Consider the following 19,825-nt stretch of genomic DNA (forward strand, 5'->3'; position numbering starts at 1 on the left):
CTTGTTTTCACAATTAATCGCGGTATTAAACACTGCAATTAATTGATCGCAAAGATTCCTAAATACCGTCACTTTCCAAAAAAAGATTATGTATGAACCGTGTCAGCAGATGTGACGCCAAAGTAAAGGTAAAGATACTGGTCCATTTACCTAACGTAGCATTGAATTAGTAGGAATTTAAATGTTAGAGTGTCATTTGTAATAAAAAAAAAAAGATTAAAATTAACTTAAACATTTGGTATCGATGACAATTAATGACTTAATGACAAACACTTCCCCTGGTGGATTAATAATTGGTCATATTTTAATAGATATTTAAAATATTTTATAATTAGTACCGTAATGTATATTTGAACTATATTTGATTTTACACATTAATAGTGTTGTGAAATTAATTAATGCATAATAATCGTGATAATCGTTAACACCGTGATTATTTCTCTGACAATAATCGTACCAAAAAAATCTATTATCGTGACATCCCTAGAGACATTGTGTACCATCTCCTGTTATCTATTCACAAAAATTGATTATTTGGTTCAAAAGTCTGTTTTTCATTAACCAGTAATCCCCCCCCATCAACAAACTGAAGTGTTCCTTTCAGCTCTGAATGAGCCGTTCATATCATTCATATCTCCATGGAGTGGGTAAGCTCGGTGCTGGCTGCCATGTGGTGTTGCCATGTAAAAAGTCACCGCGGTAACGCAGTGAGGAGGAATGGAGCGTTACACTGATGCTGCATTCACCTGCAGTCAGGCAGACAGCCGTCGCTAACAAACCAGATGTCATTTTAGTCACAGAAGTCGAGAGAAAGCCGGTAAAACGTGGGTCAGGTAAACAATACCACATCGCCACGACAACATATTGTCACGTGTATTGTTTTGCCTCGTGCAGCAGCTGTCGTCCGTCTGCCGCCTGCCCAATTTCACGTGAATGCAACATGAAAAATACGATTAAGTTGCTTGAGATGTACAACCGCAACGCTAGATGGGAGGAATTCCTACACAATGTACCTTTAATCAACCATGCATCGCCGAAAAAACTTTATCTCAACTTGTTTACATTTCAAAATCTGTTTCAAGTTTCAAGATGTTGATGCTGATTTCTCCTCCAATCTTTCTTAAAGGGGTCTTTTGTCTTAAATGTTTGATGATAGGGGCCCAAAGCCGGAGCTGGGCCTCGGCCCCGGGGACATGCGGCGGATTACAGTTATTTATTGTGAGTGCTGTTTCCCGGGGGCCTGAGGAATTTCTCCCAGGACTTCAGAGTGTGAAAACGAACAAATGGACGAGCTGCAGACGTTTAGAAGCCACCGATAACCATCTTGATTTCCCACCAAATTTCCCCCCTCCAAAATAAACCACATAAGCTCATTTAGAAATAAACAGACACTTCAACGAGACATTAAGTCTCTTCTCAAACATGTGGAGCTTCACTCGCACCAGAGAGGACGACGCCAAACTTTCTGTTGCCTCATGACGTTGTGTGTTTCTGTTGCAGCTGCTCACACACAAACAGCTTTTATGATCAGATTGTTTTGAGGTTTGAAACATGGCTTTGTAAAAAAAAAAAGGGCTCTATAAATAAACATTATCGTTTAGTGACGTATGTTTCTGCTCCTGCTGTCAGCTAACCACACCGCCTTAATAAATTAGAACAACGTGATTAAGGGTCTTAAAATGCTATTAACCCAATCAACTTCAGTTACAGTCCTGATGGGCTCTGGCAGCAGGGTGAGCAGCAGCGGACACGAGTCGTTTCATACAACATTTGGTGACGTGGGCGTTTATGTTCACATATGTGCACCGAGTCACTGTCTGCAGACGGAGACTTTGAGATGACGAAACTCAGATTATATGTCTGGTTCTTTGTATTTTAAGAGCAGAGACGACCTGAAGCTCAACTGGACCAGAACCAGTTCCTCCTCAATCGCTGGCTTATTGGCATGTATTAAAGCTCCATACAGTATAAAGGTAGATGTTTGTATTAAAGCTCCATACAGTATAAAGGTAGATGTTTGTGTTAAAGCTCCATACAGTATAAAGGTAGATGTTTGTGTTAAAGCTCCATACAGTATAAAGGTAGATGTTTGTGTTAAAGATGGAAAACTACACTGAGATAGTTTGTAGATTTTCTTATGGATCAACCATTCAAAATAAAAGACAGAAAAAGAGGAAGAAGAGGAAGTGTTCACACAAGATAGAGACATTTCTCAGACCCAGACTTTTAGACAGTTAAGTGTCTTAACATGCTCTGTTGAGAGTAATCAGTTTGCATTATGCACACACACACACACACATACACACTTACACGCTGGCTTTCTCTTCCCTCCACACACACTCCTCTCTCTCTCTCTCTCTCTCTCCCATCACATTCACTGTCCTCGTCGTTTTCACACTCTGTTATGCTCTTTTCCATGCTCTCCTATGTCACACACACTCTCTCCCGCTCTCTTTTCCACACTCTCCTTCTGTCACACGTTATTTCTCTCTTTCCCTCACACACACACACACACACATACACACACACAGACACACACACACACACACTCTTGTGCGAGCCACCCTCGGTTGTGAACAAGCAGAACGGAGCTGGGAGTGTTGCTGAAGCACACGGTCCCTCGCTGTCTGTTGGTTGGCTTTAGAAGCGCTTCCCTGCTATAACCAACTGGTATTTACGATCCGGGGAGATTTGGCTTTGTTTGGATTAAACACACAGGATTGCACAAACACAAACACACACTCTTCCACACACACACAAACACATACACATGGGGAGAGAAAGATTAAACGAAGAGAGAGAGAGAGAAGGGAAAAGCTTCAGGTGCTGCGACAATATCTGCCGTCTGATATGAGAGAAGTGGAAAGTGAAAGTGTTCACAGATGGAGATGTAGGTATTAACTGAACTCACGCTGCGATCCACCAGTGACATCTACACATTTTCCATCTGACGTCAAAGCCAAAAAACCCCTCTGTGACATCATGTTAGGGGGGGGGGGGGGGCGTGGTAGGCTAACCCAAAACCTGTTCTCTGTTTTCCACTTCAATCCTCATTAGTTTCTGTTTCTGTTTTTTTTTTTATTTGAAGTCCGTGTGGAGCTGTGAGTGAAATATCTTGAGTTTAGTTTAGCTTTTGGACTGAACAGAAATGTAATTTTTTACACATATTCAGTGGATAATCCTAAACAACTCTGGTGATCCATGTAACTTTCAGTTTCAGGTTGTCCGACTCAAACTAACAGCACTCCCATCAGCCTTAGCTGCAAAACTGAATCCTAATGAGCCAAACTAAACAAGATAACACTGCAGCAAAGTTAGCATTGTTACCCCAACATAAAATCAAGTCAAATTTATCTTCAGTTGCTAATGTGCGACATTTAGCCGCCAGAAAACGCAACTCCACAATAATGCTAACGCTTCTCTGAGAGTTCACGATGAACTGAACAGGAAGAAAGCTTTTTTTTTCTTTTTGTTTAATGCCATCTACTACTACTACTACTGATAATAGCAATATCATAGTGAGTTTTTTAGTTGCAAAAGTGGAAAATGCAGCTGCTAAAGAGCCAGATATTTTTGAAATCAGTGGTTTGTTGCAAACCAAAAAAGAGCTAAAAGCTTGATAGCCTATTCATGCTAATTAGAATAATAATAACTTCATTTATATAGCGCCTTTCAAAAACAAGTTACAAGGTGGAATAAAACATATCAAAAGAAACTGCCTGTAATAAAATCACAATAAAACTGCCAAGTGAGATAAAATAAAAGTGAGTAAAAGAAGTTGCTATACTGAAAGCTGTGTTGTAAATTTCCTGAGCTATTCACAAAGGAACTGAAAAGGAAAATGACTTTGTATTTAACGGTAACTAGTAAACACAAGCTAACACTTGAAAAACCAAGGTGAATATCAAACAACGTCAGTGTGAGCTAGCTACTATGTTGTTATGGTCATACACTGGTAGCATTGCTAGCACCGCCAGCCCTGTAGTCTATTGTTTCTCTTAAGCTAAAGTGGAGCATTTAGCATTCAGCTAAAGTAGCCAGATATTTGGACCCAGTTGGTGGAGACCAAACATGAGCTAAAAATTGTGTCTTAATTCGTGTGAACTTTCATTTAGAGCTACAGTGGGAAAAAATACTTCAATCAAAGCCGTAAAAAGTGCTTGTAGGCTATTAGGCTACATATGCTAATAACCTCTTTATTTTAATCCATCCTTCTGTCTGACTGCTGGTTACGCCTCAGAAATACAGTTTAGTTTAGTTTTGAAAAAAACCAAGTCATTTCCTTTACCAGCGGAGCCAGTGGGCTGCTCTTTATCGCAGATTTGTCCCTTTTTTATACTATTAATTATTGATACGCTGAACGGCTGAATTCACGACTGGGAGGTTTAAACACTTTAATGTGTAAAATGTTTTAGAAACTGTAAATTACCTACGTTCCTGGGCTAAAAAGCTGCACAGCACTCAAGTGAAAAGCACCTGTAAATATCCAACTTTACTGACTTTTATTTATTTATATATTTGTTATTTTATTTGAGTGCTGAAAGTGAAAACATTCAGACGGATGCTCAGAGTCTGTTTATGATAATTACTCTGTTACTGTTACTGCAGGATCGATCGATGGACTAATGATGCATCGATCTTGCTTCCAGGGGTTTACCTGCACCGAGGCACGGTCTACTTCCTGGGCCGGACGTAATAATTGGCGATGAATTGAATAAGTAAAGAAAGAAAGAAAGAAAGAAAGAGGGGAAGAGAGAGAAGAGATAGAGAGGTGGAGATAAGATAGAGACACAGCTGAGGATGAAAGCGAGAAAAGCAGCCATGTGAGACTCTCTCTCTCTCTTTCCATCTTTCTATCTTTCTCTCCCACGATGATCACTCCATCTCTCATATCTCTTGATCCCCGACATGTCTAAGCTTCTCTCATCCCTCCTTCTCTCTCTTTCTCTGTGTCTTCCTTCGTCTCTCATTTTCTCGCCCTCCTTTTCTCTTCATCTCTTTCTCTCTGTTGCTTTTTTTTCCACATCCTCCCCTCCACCTCCACCTCCTCCTCCCCCCCTCTCTTCCCCCTCTTCTCTCTCGCTCGCTCACTCATTGCTTCCTGCTGCCACAAATCAAATTATATCGGGGTCGTATCCATGGGCAACCGACTCCCCCCCCTTCTCCCCCCACCTCTCCCCTCTTCCCCTCACCTCCTCCCCCCATTTCCCACCTCATCACACTCTGCTACCATCATCTTACCTCCCTTCATCTCCCCCTCTCTCTCCATCTTTATCTCCCTGCTTATCTACATATCTCCTCCTCTTCTCTCTCTCTCTCTCTCTCCTTCACACACACACACACACACACACACACACACTGAATGAGCAGATAAATTATGTGGCGATGTTGGAAAGGGAGGAAATTACAGCTGTACAGGATGACAGAGAGGTTGGTGATGAAGAACGGCTCTCCTCGCAAATTATAAGGTCGTCCACCAGTACAAACACAGACCTCCTCTCCTCCTCCTCCTCCTCCTCCTCCCCCCTTCCTCCTCTCCCCCTCTCCTCTTTCTTTCTCTTCCTCTCCGTCATCAGCTCAGGTTCGAGCCGGGGGTCTGAGAGCTTCGATCGATCGGTTCAACCCACACACACACACACACACAATGACACATAAAAGGGTTAAACAACAAGCCCGAGCAGGTAAATTGACATTATAACAGCAGAAAGTAAGTGTGTAAGTGCCAGGTAACCAATGGCAACTGAAGAATAAGACATCCTCAGTGTGGAGAGAGGAAGGGAGGAAGAAAAGAAAGGAGGAAAGAAAGAAAGGAAGGAGGGAGGGAGGAGGGGGGCGAGTGTTTTTTTTTTTTTTGTTGGCAGGTTGTGACTGCGCGGCGGCAGATGGATGAGGAAACTTTCATTTTCAGGTCTGAACAGTTCAAACGCTGGGGAACGTGTAACCTACATTTCTGTTTCTCTGCTCGACCGTACGACGAGGAGGAGGAGGAGGAAGAAATAGAAGAGGAGGAGGAGGAGGAGGAGGAAGAATACTCTTTTTTCTTTTTCCCTTTTCGTCCCTCAACACATTTAGAGTGAGAGAGGTTATTTCAGGCGTCCAGGATTTCCAAAATAAAAGCCCCGGTGATGATGACGTGCGGGAGCTTTAAAATAAAACTCACTCATACAGGAACTGACTGATTTATTTTACTTCAGCTACCGCTTAGTATTAAACTTTAGTAACTCTCTAATTCTGTTTTTCCTTTATATCCCGGACTACACTGAGGACAATGAAGAGTTGTTTTGACAAAAGATTTCTGCTTTGTTGATTTAAAGTGAATAAAAGAACAGAAGAGACAAAGGTGCAGATCAAAACTACAACTCCCAAGATGCATTTGAGGATCATTGAGCTTAAGATTCAAAATATGCTCACTGGATTTTGGTTCAGGTGTGTAAATGTGTATTTTCTATGCATTTTTGTCTGAATGCAACAACAATAGTTTGGTTAAATTCAAAGTAAAACATCATCATTAACACATTTTTGGCAATAATTGAACAGTTAATGGCAGGAAATACATGTTTTTGTTGTTTTTTGCATTAGTTTGGTCTGGAAACATGACAATCATGAGTTTTATCTGCTGTTTTTGACCAGTTTTGAAACTGATATATAAAGATTTAATTCTTATGGATATCAAAAACAACTGATATACTGTATATATAAAACACTTAATGATAAATAGACAGTAATTGAGAGGAATTATGTATTAATTAATGCAGAACGTGTGGGAGCAGATAAGCTTTACTTCTTTTCGAGTATGCAACTTCATTTATTTGTTTTGTACATTTGCTTACATACTGTTTGAATATTTTGTCTGACATGTTTTTGTGCTTCGGCCTTGTGTTTTATTTCATACATTTTTGTTTTAACCTAAAAGCCTGATCCAGGATCAGACAGTGAACTGAAGTGGAGTGAGATGTTCAAGTCAACACTCTGCCTGATGTTTGTGTTGAACTTGATGTTTTTCATTTCATTTCTTGAGCTTTAAGCTGCTTTTTCATCTTCACACTTTTGCACCTTTGACTTTATTTATTTATTTTTTAAACCAAGAAGAACCAGAAAACAGTTTTTAACCCTCTGTCCCTGATGATTCACCTCCAGACCTCGTGTCTCGTGTCCATCAAAGCCTCTAAAATCCTTTTTCCGACCCGACAGGAAAAATCCAAACCTCCCTCTCCAACCTGGTTTAAAGTATTTCTCCGCTTCTCTCTGACCTCGTCCTGTCCAAACCCGATCGAACCGAGTCCAGTCCTGATCGCTCGTCTTTTGTCTCCCTAAGAAAACCTGCTGTATTTTTATTTTATATATATCTATATCTGTGTGTGTGTGTGTGTGTGTGTGTGTGTGTGTGTGTGCAGCTGTCATGTTTCCAGCCGGGGCCCACTCTCTGAACGCTGTTTATTTTGCGGAGCTTATGGCTTCATCTCTGAATCAACACGTAGGAGGGTGACGGGCTGCATGTCCTCCAAAAAAATTCATTTCATTTCCTTTCAAGGAAGCTGCACCGTTCATTAAAGGGGAATTGCGCTTTTTTTTTTTTTTTTTTACAATCTGGACCTTATTTCTAGCATAAAATAATAATATAATAATAATAATAAATAGGAGAGAGAAGTGTTAAAGAAGCTCCACTTGAGGACGAGGAGCTGAGCGGTTTCCGATCGGTTCCTGCTGCTTGTTCATCAACCTGACGGAGATCGATTTCAGCGGCGGCGGCGGCGTGTGATTGTGACACCGTGACCGTGTTCGAGCGCGGGGAGCGTCGCCTTATTGACCAACTGTTTGACACCTGATACCGTACCAACGTCAGCTTCACCTCCCTCCCCCCTCCCCCTCTCCTCCTCCTCCTCCCTCCCTCCCTCTCTCTCTGCTCCTTTATGTCCAATTGTGCTCTGATGAATAACAAGCCATCATCATACTTCTCTGACCCCCTCCTCCCTCCTCCCCCTCTCTCTCCTGCAGGCGCTGCTTCTTCTCCTTTATGGAAATACAACCTTTGGAGGGTGGGTGGGGTGTACATTTCTAAACTTTCTATGCATTTTTGTCTGAATGCAACAACAATAGTTTGGTTCAATTCAAAGTAAAACATCATAATTAAAACATTTTTGGCAATAACTGAACAGTTAAAGCAGAAGTAAGCGGAATATTTGTGTTAATATAAGTCTTAAATAGTTGTATCTTCCGACAGCAATCACTTACATAGAGTGTTTGGTCTGAAACACGGGTCTGTCAGTCACTCTGCTCTGCTGTAAGCCGAGGAGAAAACTTTCCTTGTATCCTACAACCTTTATCCAATGAGGAGAGAGAACGGCATAAAGGGGCGGTCCTCTCTGTGTGTGCAGCCAAGGGATGCGCGTGAATGTGGTGACGTAGGGACGAGGGCGGGGACTGCTAACTCCATCGGCTGACAGGAAGTTAGACAAAACGACCGGATCGCTTACTTCTGCTTTAATCACTAGTTTTATTTGTTGTTTTTGACCAGTTTTGAAATATAAAGATCTAATTCTTATGGATAAATATCAAAAACAACAGATATATGTATATATAAAACACTTCTAATGATAGATAGACAGTAATTGAGAGGAATTATGTATTACGCAGATAAGCTTTACGTCTTCTCAGTTTGCAACTTTATCTATTTGTTTTGTACATTTGTTTCCTTACTGTTTGAATTTTTTGTCTGCCATGTTTTTGTTGTTGTTTTTTTGCATAAGTTTGATCTGGAAACACTTTAATCATGAGTTTTATCTGTTGTTTTTGACCAGTTTTGAAATATAAAGATTTAATTCTTAAACAACAACAGATATGTATATAAAAAAACACTTCTAATGATAAATAGACAGTAATTGAGAGTAATTATGTCTTAATTCATGCAGAAGGTGTGGGAGCAGATACGTTTTACTTCTTCTCAGTATGCAACTTTATCTATTTGTTTTGTACATTTGTTTCCATACTGTTTGAATATTTTGTCTGCCATGTTTTTGTGCTACGACCACCTCTCCCCTCCTCCCTCCTCCATCCCCCCTCCTGCAGGCGCTGCTTCTTCTTCTCCTTTATGGAAATACAACCTGCTCAGATTGATGAGGAGAAAACTGGGGATGATTTTCCAAAAGCCTCCGGCCACCTTCTCTCCCTCCCTCCCCTCTCTCTACTCAGGTCTTATTCAGCCAGACACCTTGCCCCCCCTCTCCCCCATAGTGCACCATCACCACCAGCACCTCCACCACCTCCCTCCGTCTTGTCTTCCCGTCTGTCTCTCTCTGTCTCTGTCTCTCTGTGCTTTTTGAAGGTGGGCACGTCAAATCCATTACTCAATCTGCTCAATGGAGCGGAGCCCATTTACCAGTTGACTCATTTCAGATGGATCATTTACCCTTTCATCCTCGCTGACAATACCACACTGATGTAACCAGAGGGACTGAGGCTGTTTTCAGGGCTGGGGAGGGAGGAGGGAGGGAGGAGGGACATGGTGGTGGTGGTATTATACTTTCCCACTGCTCCTTTTCACTGTAGGCGGTGTTTAAAAACCCCATGATGGCTCTGAGGAGTCATATGAGCCTCATAAAAAGGAAAAAGGACGACACTGTTATGTTGCAGAGAGGACAGAGGACAGAAGTTAGGTTGGGTTATCAAACTGTCGACAACAAACCTGCAGGTTCAGGTGTGTGTGTGTGTGTGTGTGTGTGTGTGTGTGTGTGTGTGTGTGTGTGTGTGTGTGTCTAAAAGAACTTCACTCATCATCACCTGGAGGAAACCAGTCGTGATGCATTCACTTGTCTCCGTCATAAAACCGACAGACATTTTCTAAATTATTATTGCTGATATCATCGGTGCTCCAGTGGTTTTACACTGTCACCTCTTAAAGGGATAGTTCAACATTTTGGCTAAATCGGCCCATTGCCATAGCAGTAGGTTCGTTACCTTTAATTGTCGGTGCAAGCTATTTTTAGAACGGCGGAGCAGAGCCGTGAGCTGCTCAGAGCTACGCTACGGAGGCTCATGGGATTTCTTCTTCGTTTTCCCTCATCAAACTCATCAAATACACAATCCAACAACTCCACAACGCTCTGGTGGACAAGTTGTGACCTGCACATTCACCACGCTATGAGATAATAACACAACGTTACCACACAGAGTTGTTTTAGAGGGAAATGCAGAGACTGTTGATGAAAAACTGTCCCTGAAGGTAACGTGCATCAGCGGTTTTGCATGAATTTACCTCTAAAACAACTCCGTATATAGCTTTAGCATACTGTAATGAGGCGACGTGAACTTTAGCGACGTTACTCTGTACGACTATTAAACCGACGACAAATAAAAATAAAAGTGATAAAGTTATAAAAAATAAAAAAAAACTTCTAATAAGTTGTAGTTGCAGTAGTAATACACTCAACTGCATGTAGCTAGAACTGATCCAGGGCAGTGAACGCATCATGAGGGTTAGAACTCAGGATGTAAATGTAGATGTGGTGTTTCTCTAATTCTTTTATTTTTTATCGTTATTTTACTTTTATCAACTTGGATGTTTTAGGATGTTTAATCGGGATAAATCGCAAATTAATTGCACACAAGTGTTAATTAAGCCAAATGTGACTCATTTCACATCAACAGTAACTGTAAATCAGTTTATTATTATTATTATAACAACTGACAGGAGTTTGAAGCTGGAGACGGTTTAGTTTTATGATTCATTCATTCATTCATCAACGTGTATCAAAAAAAAAAGGAATTTGCATTCACGTGTTATCGTCACGTCGACTCTGACGGCTCCACTTAACACACATCGAGGATCAATTAGAAGTTATGTGTGTTGTTGAGCTCATCGACTCATCATCATCATCATCATTATCAAATATCTCCATCGTGTCTCTATGGAGACGTCTCCACTGTGTTAGTGTCGCTGTCACCTTAGTTTAGTTTAGTTTAGTTTAGTTTAGTTTTAGTTTTTTTATTTGCACATTATAAAACCTGTATAAACTAGGGATGTGCACGGTTACCCGAGTAGGCAATCTACTATCCGGTTATGAATTTATTATCCGGTTAACCTAGGATTAAAAAAACGGCACGTTAGAGCGTCAGTCTAGTGTCGGATCAAACTACATCATCATGCCGTGGTTCGGCTTTTTGTAGTGTTAAACAGTTTTGGATCAAGCAACGTGATTTTCCGCTGTGTAAAAGCGTTTTTGGATCGAGCCTCGGACTTTCAAACCTTTTACAATAATCTGTGGTGGTTCCCTCGGCGTAAACCGTCGGGAGGGAGACGACAGGTGTCATCAAGTCTGTTAGAAAATCTGCTTTCAGTTTACAAACATTCTGAAACCTTCCCAGTTATTTCCTGAGACGATGCGAGGCAGAGAGGACCGAAGGCTCCAACATGTAGTGTGGACTAATAAATAAGCACCGCTAATGATTAAAAAAAGAAAGAAAGAAAGGAAGTCATCACACGTTAGTTACTGTAGCGCTCACCTGTCTGTTGCGTTCGTCTGTGATCCTCTGAATCTGAATCTTTTTCCTCCCCATGTTTCCGGTGTGGCGGCGGGAGGAGGAGGAGGAGGAGGAAGAGGAGGAGGAGGAGGAGCTGAGGAAGCGTGGAGGTCAGAGGCCAATGGATGGACGGGTGGTTGTGTGTCTCTCTCCTCCTGGTGTGTGTCTGTCCGGGCGCAGCAGCAGAAGAAGGGGATGAGGAGGAGGTGGAGGATGAGAAGGAGGAGGAGGCGGCTGTCACCTCGTCGCGTTATTTAAAAAAAAAAAAAAAAAGAAAAGAAAAGAAAAAAAAAGAGGGAGAAAGGAGGAGAGGAAGAACGGGGTTCTCCTCAGATCATGGTCCTGTTTGTCCCGGGGCAGCTCGTCCTCTCTCTGCCCTCCCCTTCACCTCGGCTGGGCAGCTCCTGCAAAACAGCAGCACAGGGAAACACGGATGAGACGGAGGGAAAGAGAGATGTTGAATTATCCTAAGTCTGCTTGTGTATTGGGTAGCCTACCGTTTCTGTAAGTTAATGTAATTATGAGGAACGTACTGTATGTTTTTGAACATCTGACTATTTCACTACTATGGTAATAGCTAGGGCTGGGCATTGCCAAGGACCTCACGATACAACACGCATCACGATACTTGAGTCACGATACGATATGATATTGCGATATCCAAATTTTGCGATATATTGCGATATTCTACATAGTTCACTGAAAAATGTAAAAGGCATTATGCATCTTAAAATCCGAGTTGTATGTACATCAGATGATAGTGATAATTCATGGGACAAACTGAGTCAAAACAATGTAATTGAAATTATCCATGCCATTTTATTGTAACTATACAAGCGCAAGTTACAACAACATATCTGCATGAACAACACACCATCTGAGGCAGCAGTACAGTGACACCTCGCGGAGCAGAGGTGCGGAAGTTGTACTGGATTTATGTCTGAAACATGATTTATTATTTGAAAAAAATCGATATATTCAAATTTTGAATATCGATACCGTATCGCGATACAAAATATCGCGATATATTGCCGTATCGATATTTTTGCCCACCCCTAGTAATAGCTACACTGTGGAAATGAATAAGGTCCAGTAATATGTAGTATATGTCGATAAATATATCGTTTTGTCTCTATCGTTATTTTGTTATTATTAGTGGTGGCGGAAATGCTGGTCGAGCCGACCGAATAACGCAGCTGAATCGCCGTTTATGGTGGGAACTATGACGGTATGTGATCGTCTTCCATCCTCTGACTTTAATTCTTGATGAATGAAAACATGAGTCTGTCTTGCACCGGTCAAAGAATTTCACGGTGCGCAGAGGCTCATGAATGTAGCCTAGTGTGAAAACACTTCGCTTTTCCAAAACTCCTCGTTGTCCCTTTAATCTCTGAAGGTATAAACTCCAGGAAGAATAGCGATGGCCTTAGCCAAAGCTAATGGAGATCTAAATAAATGAGAAATGAGAAATGAGAGGGAGGGAGGGAGAGGGAGGGGCTTTGTTTGTATACGTGACCCACTTCAGCTACTACAACAACAACAACACTGTCTCCGCCTTGACCGCTCATGTACGAGGAGAATAAATGATGCAGCGAAGCATCCGAGGCGCCATCGCATCATCATCATCATCAGGAGCACATGGAGGGGGAGGAAGAGGAGGAGGGGGGGTTTGTGGTGCTACACGCAGAGCAGGAGGCCCTCGGGGGCCCCGGCGAGGGAGGGAGGGAGAGGCTGTGCTGTGTCAGCTTCATTAGAGGCATCACCGCCACATCACTGATCTGCTGGTCGCCCGCGGCAACCGGCTGCCCGACCGGGGCGCCCAGGCTGACACGCCGCCGCCGATGAATGTGGGGAGAGGAGAAGAGGAGGAAGAGGAGGAGAGGAGGAGAGGAGGAGGAGTAGGAGAGGAAAAGGAGAGGGAGAGGAGGAGGAGACAAGGAGAGAGGAGAGGAAAAGGTGGAGGAGAGGAAGAAGAGGAAGAAGAGGAGAGGAAGAGGAGTAGGAGAGGGAGAGGAAGAAGAGGAGGAGACAAGGAGGAGGAGATGAGGAGAGAGGAGAGGAGAGGAAGAAGAGGAGGAGACAAGGAGGAGGAGATGAGGAGAGAGGAGAGGAGAGGAAGAAGGGTAGGAGAGGAGAAGAGAGGAGAAGAGGAGAGGAATAGGGAGAGGAAGAGGAGGAGAGGAGGGGAGAGGAATAAAGGAGGAGAGGAGATGAGGAGAGAGGAGAGGAGAGAGAGGAGATGAGGAGGAGAGGAAGAGGAGAGAAAGAGGAGTAGGAGAGGAAGAAGAGGAGAGGAAGAGGAGGAGAGGAAGAGTAGAGGAAGATGAGGAGGATAAAGGGAAGGGAAAGAGAGGAGAGGAGGATGAGAGAAAGAGGAGGAGGAGGAGTCAGTTCTCCTCTCCTCCTCTGAGCAGGTTTGAGTTTAATGACGATCACTGATTGACACAATATCATGACAAAAATCCTAATCAATACTAATTCTGATCAGTATTGATTCAACACAACAACTCGTTGACTTTACAAACACGAAGCTCCATTAAACTTTAAACAACGGTGGATTTTCTTCACATTTCTTCACTTCCCAAATTAAAAAAAACTGCATAATAAATTTAAAAAAACATAAAGCAGCCAATATAAATCAATCAGATAAAACCACAAACTCCAAACTCTCAGGACGCAGCGATCGGCTGTTTGAGTCCAGTTTATTAATAATAACAACTACAATCATCACAGTCTTATTATATTATATTACCTAAAGTGAACGCAGGTCTGATCCCCCCCCCCCACACACACACAACTACTGTGAATCTAACTAACCATGAAATAAGGGGCTGGTCTGAGACACGCTGCAGCGGCTGATCAAAAACACAGGACGGGAGGGAGAGGAAGAGAGGAAGGGGAGGAGGGTTAACCTAATAAATTACAGAAAGAGAGTGAGAGAGAAAGAGTGAGAGAGAGAGAGAGAGTGAGTCTGCAAATTCATGCAAACTCATGAATGAATGAGAGGGAGGAGGCGGCGGAGGCAGCAGCAGCAGGAATGGCAACAGACCGTTTTAGGCCCCGTTACTACTATTTGTGGTTCAGCTTTTAAAAATAGCTTCTCTCTCTATATATACATACAGACTGTCTGCGTACACACACACACACACACACACACACACACACACACACACACACACAGGACAGTGAGAGCCAAGTGGCAGCGTTACAGAGCTGAAGCATCTGGAAACAAAAAAAAAGAAAGAAAAGAAAAGAAAAGCCACGAGTGCAGACGCCACACCAGCTCTCCGGCATTGTTCACATTCCCTCTACCTGGGAGAGCGGCGGCGGCGGCGGCGGCAGACGAACTAACGCCCTCTATTTACATCCATTCTTATGAAACAAAGAATGTGAAATAGTCCGTCACGGGACTGACAGCAGCACGCCTTGCACGCTACACAGACAGGCTGCAATTGACTTGAGCTTTGGAGATGAGTCGCTTATGAATTATGCACTGACGGAGGAAGAAGAGTGGAGGAAGGGAGTAAAAGGAAAAGGAATGAGGGTGTGTTATAAGTGTCATAATTGTTTTGTAAAATGGTTTGATGGAGAACTGTTTAACATTTTGGCCCATTGCCATAATCCCTATAGTCATAGCAGTAGGTTCGTTACCTTTAATTGTCGGTGCAAACTATTTTTAGAACGGCGGAGCAGAGCCGTGAGCTGCTCAGAGCTACGCTACAGAGGCTCATTATGGGATTTCTTCTTCGTTTCCCCTCATCAAACTCATCAAATACACAATCCAACAACTCCAAAACGCTCTGGTGGACAAGTTGTGACCTGCACATTCACCACGCTATGAGATAATAACACAACGTTACCAGACAGAGTTGTTTTAGAGGCAAATGCAGAGACTGTTGATGAAAAACTGTCCCTGAAGGCAACGCGCATCAGCGGTTTTGCATGAATTTGCCTCTAAAACAACTCTGTCCTTGTCCACCAGAGCGTTGTGGAGTTGTTGGATTGTGTATTTGATGAGTTTGATGAGGGGAAACGAAGAAGAAATCCCATGAGCCTCCGTAGCGTAGCTCTGAGCAGCTCACGGCTCTGCTCCGCCGTTCTAAAAATAGCTTGCACCAACAAATAAAGGTAACAAACCTATGCAATGGGCCAATTTGCCGAAATGTTGAACTATCCCTTTAAAGCACCAGCAGATTGGCATAACCTTCCTGCTAATATCAGATCCAGCTCCTCTCTTGGTGTCCTCTCACCTCATGGTGACCTGCTCCTGCTTTTTGATTTGTTGAATTGATATTAATCATTATACTGTTTGTTTTTCTTTATTGTTGAGAACATGTTTGTTTGATGAGTTCATGTTTGTCTATATGTTTGGACTCCCTCAAAAACCAGATGATACATACATCTCAAGGGGTTTATCCAAATAAAAGAATTAAGAATTAAGAACTGGAGGCTTCATCCTGAGCCTGGAAAATCCACAGCGAGGAACTGAACGTGTCGCTACAAACTGTTGGCAACGGCACAACTGTGTAAATACACTCCAGCCCCCTTCAGCTAAATCTTTTTTATTTTTTTATTTTTTTTTTGTATTATCATCATTGTGCTTTAATCCATCTTTAACACCTCGCTTCGTGTGCGTCTCCTCCTCGGCGCAGGTTTAAAAGGTAATGAATTCTACCTGCAGCAGCTCATTAGCGAAGCTCTTGAAAAGAGAGAAGGACGCCGCTAATATGTTGCATGCGCTCCCTCTCTCTCTGAAGAGGTGTCAGTGAACGCATCTTAACTAAATAACAACACGGCTCTTCATTAGCTACAAAGAGAGAGAGGGGGAGGGGGAGAGAGGGGGAGGGAGAGGGAGAGCAGGACTCGAGCTCCAGTTGTGGTGAAGTTCAAAGGCGGTGCACTGAGGGATTTTGTCTTGGGGGCTGATCACACATGAAAAGGCTGCTTTATCTGCCCCGGGGTGGTCAAGTCTCGACCTCTTTACCCTTCACGCTGCCGGAGCTCGCTTCCCATGTCTGATGTCAGGCAGAATCTGTGCGCTCACATGGGAGGAGAGGAGGAGGAGGAGGAGGAGAAGAGGAGGAGGAGGAGGCCTGGAGTGTGTCTGCTGCCTGGCTGAGCAGGGCCACAGTGACAAGACGAAGCTCTGGACAATGGAAAAGATAAACGCTGATAATTAGGGAATCTACAGCGGGACCAGATTAGCGCCCTGGGGAACGCCCACTACACTACACTACACTACACACTACACTACACACGGAGACGGCTTCATGATAAGATGTGGTGGTCACAGAGCAGAGGGAGAGGCCAAGCTTTGGAGGAAACAACAGCTGCTTTTTTTTTTTTCTAGTTAAAGGGATAGTTCGACATTTTTGGCAAACTGGCCCATTGCCATAATCCCTATAGCCTTTAAAGCAGAAGTAAGCAATCCGGTCGTTTTGGCTAACTTCCTGTCAGCCGATGGAGTTAGCAGTCCCCGCCCTCGTCCCTACGTCGCCACATTCACGCGCAACCCTTGGCTGCACACACAGAGAGGACCGCCCCTTTATGCCGTTCTCTCTCCTCAATGGATAAAGGTTGTAGGATACAAGGAAAGTTTTCTCCTCGGCTCAGAGCAGAGCAGAGTGACTGACAGACCTGTGTTTCAGACCAAACACTCTATAGAAGTGATTGCTGTCGGAAGATATAACTATTTATGACTTATATTAACACAAACATTCCGCTTACTTCTGCCTTAATTGTCGGTGCAAGCTGTTTTTAGAACGGCGGAGCAGAGCCGTGAGCTGCTCAGAGCTACGCTATACGGAGGGTAATGGGATTTCTTGGTTTTCCTCATCAAACTCATCAAATACACAATCCAACAACTCCACAACGCTCTGGTGGACAAGTTGTGACCTGCACATTCACCACGCTATGAGATAATAACACAACGTTACTAGACAGAGTTCTTTTAGAGGGAAATGCAGAGACTGCTTGATGAAAAACTGTCCCTGAAGGCAACACGCATCAGCGGTTTTGCATGAATTTACCTCTAAAATTTGCAGACCTGCATTTGGACCAGAGGATTGAAAGAAGAGAGCTAGACGGACCCGAGGGTTTAATGGAAAATGACCTAAACCGAGCTGAATAGAGCTGTAACTGTGTAATATTATGGAAAAGGGCTAAAACAAAGGCTTTAGATTCAGATTGATCACCAAAAAAAAAAAAAGTAAACAGAAGCTCTGCATGAAGAAAAGACCAGATAGAAACACTGTTACTGTACTAATGTGTCCACTAAGCCTCACAGAGGGCACACGGGGTCGCAGCCTCGGGGCGGCCTGCAACCAAGATTAGTCCATAAAAGAACAGTTGGGAAAAAAAAAAAAACAGTTGCATCGCATCATTATCCCTGACATCTGCTGGAGCGAGCCATTAAAGCACCGCAAAGCTTTCAATCTCCTGTTGCAGCCACGTGGGCGGAGGGCAGCGCTTCGGATTCTACACTGCAAAAACTCAAAATATTACCAAGAATATTTGTCTTATTTCTAGTCAAAACACATCTGATTATACCTAAAATACTCATCACATAAAAAGTAGCTTGTTTTTAGACACTTTTTACGCCTTTCAAGCTGATTTTCACTTGAAATAAGTAGAAAAATATGATAGTGGAGCAAGTTTTTCTTCCTTATTACAAGCACAGAAAATTTGCTTTCACTTATTTCAAGTGAAAATTTGCTTGAAACGAGTGAAAATTATCTAAAAACAAGTTAATTTCTAGGTGATGAGTCTTATTTTAAGTGGAAAGAGATTAGTTTTGACTAGAAATTAGACATTTTGAGAAGAAATACGACAAATATTCTTGGAAAGATTTTGATTTTTCGCAGTGTAACAGGGATTCATGAGGAGTAAGTTGGAAGTTTAACACGAGGTTGTTGTTTTTTATTATTATCATTATTATTATTCTCTTTTTTTTCTGTCCTGGAGCGACAATAAGCACCTGCCACTTTGGGCGATCGGGGGTTAAGTGACGTGTTAAAGGGCACGTCACCCAGATCTTTGGGACTGCTGACCTTCCTCCTCCTCCTCCTGACAACCTGCCGTCCCCCAGGCGACCGCTGCCCTCCATATTTACCGATACACGACCACCAACATGTCCGCCGCCGCCACAGGCCTGGCGACCACGACGACGGCGACGATGTGTCAGGACTGAGTCACACACACACACACACACAGAGCTAACACCTGCTTCTTCTTTAAATCAGTGCATCACCAGAAACACTGTCGTCACCTCCTAACGAGACACACAACAGATGATGATGCATTAAAGGGATAGTTCACCCAAATTTCAAATTTCTACTCAAATTATCTACTCATACTCAGGTCAACTAAGAGCTGTGAGAATTTTCAGAGTCCTCCGTTCCTTCTCTGAGTTACAGGGGGGTCCGTGCAGCAGTATTTGTCCATATAATGGTTGTGAATGGATGGTCCAAAAAGACACACCAAAAAACATCCAAATACCTCCATACTGCTCGTATGTAATGTCCGTCTTGTATTGAAGCCCCGACATGAGAAATTGTTCCGCCGGACACAGGAAGAGCAGTGAACTGAGACACTGGGAGCTTCCGCTACAAACAAGCTTAAAACATAGACTTATTTAATTTTTTTCAGAACAATTTCTCATGTTGGGGCTTCAATACAAGACGGACATTACATACGAGCAGTATGGAGGTATTTGGATGTTTTTTGGTGTGTCTTTTTGTTACGAAGAAAGTTGGTATCCATTGACAACCATTATATGGACAAATACTGCTACGCGGACCCCCCTGTAACTCAGAGAAGCCACGGAGGACTCTGAAACTTCTCACAGCTCTTAGTTGACATGAGGGTGAGTATAGATAATGAGTGAAATTTGAATTTTGGGTGAACTATCCCTTTAAAGAGCAGGAAGTGGAGCGCTGAGACGAGACCGACCTGATCTGTAGATCTAAAAAGGAGGAAGAGGAGGAGGAGGAGGTCGGAGGGAGGGAGAGGAGGGAGGAAGAGGGGAGAGAGATCCTTTCCCAGGCTGAAACGGGAGTAAAGAATCTCTCCTCCTCATTAATCTTGTGTGAATGCTGGGAGCTGTGTAATTAAAGTCCGTGGTGGTTTGATGTATTTAATGCATGTAAACTGCTGCTCTTTGACCTCCTAACGACGGCAGTTAGACCGTTTCTCTGCCTCAAATGTTTTATTTGTTATCCCTTCCCTTTTTAATAACGCTGCAACAAACATCCTGCACAATTAAACAAACTGGTCTCGTCGGAAAATGTCTCCAAACACAGAGGAAGCA

The 19,825-nt window shown here is 43.0% G+C and overlaps 1 protein-coding gene across 8 annotated transcripts in view; it reads right to left on the reverse strand.

The window, feature by feature from the left end:
* The window catches only part of mef2d (myocyte enhancer factor 2d), a 133,521-nt gene that overhangs the window by 64,072 nt on the left and 49,624 nt on the right, over positions 1-19,825 (reverse strand). For all 8 annotated transcript variants that reach the window (XM_083989318.1, XM_083989316.1, XM_083989312.1 and 5 more), the window contains one exon: positions 11,500-11,921. In XM_083989318.1, coding sequence (XP_083845444.1) covers positions 11,500-11,553 — 54 coding nt within the window. In that variant the 5' untranslated portion in view covers positions 11,554-11,921. The remainder of the gene's footprint in view (positions 1-11,499; positions 11,922-19,825) is intronic.

This window comes from Trachurus trachurus (assembly GCF_905171665.1).
Source record: "Trachurus trachurus genome assembly, chromosome: 16".
Taxonomy (NCBI): Eukaryota; Metazoa; Chordata; class Actinopteri; order Carangiformes; family Carangidae; genus Trachurus; species Trachurus trachurus.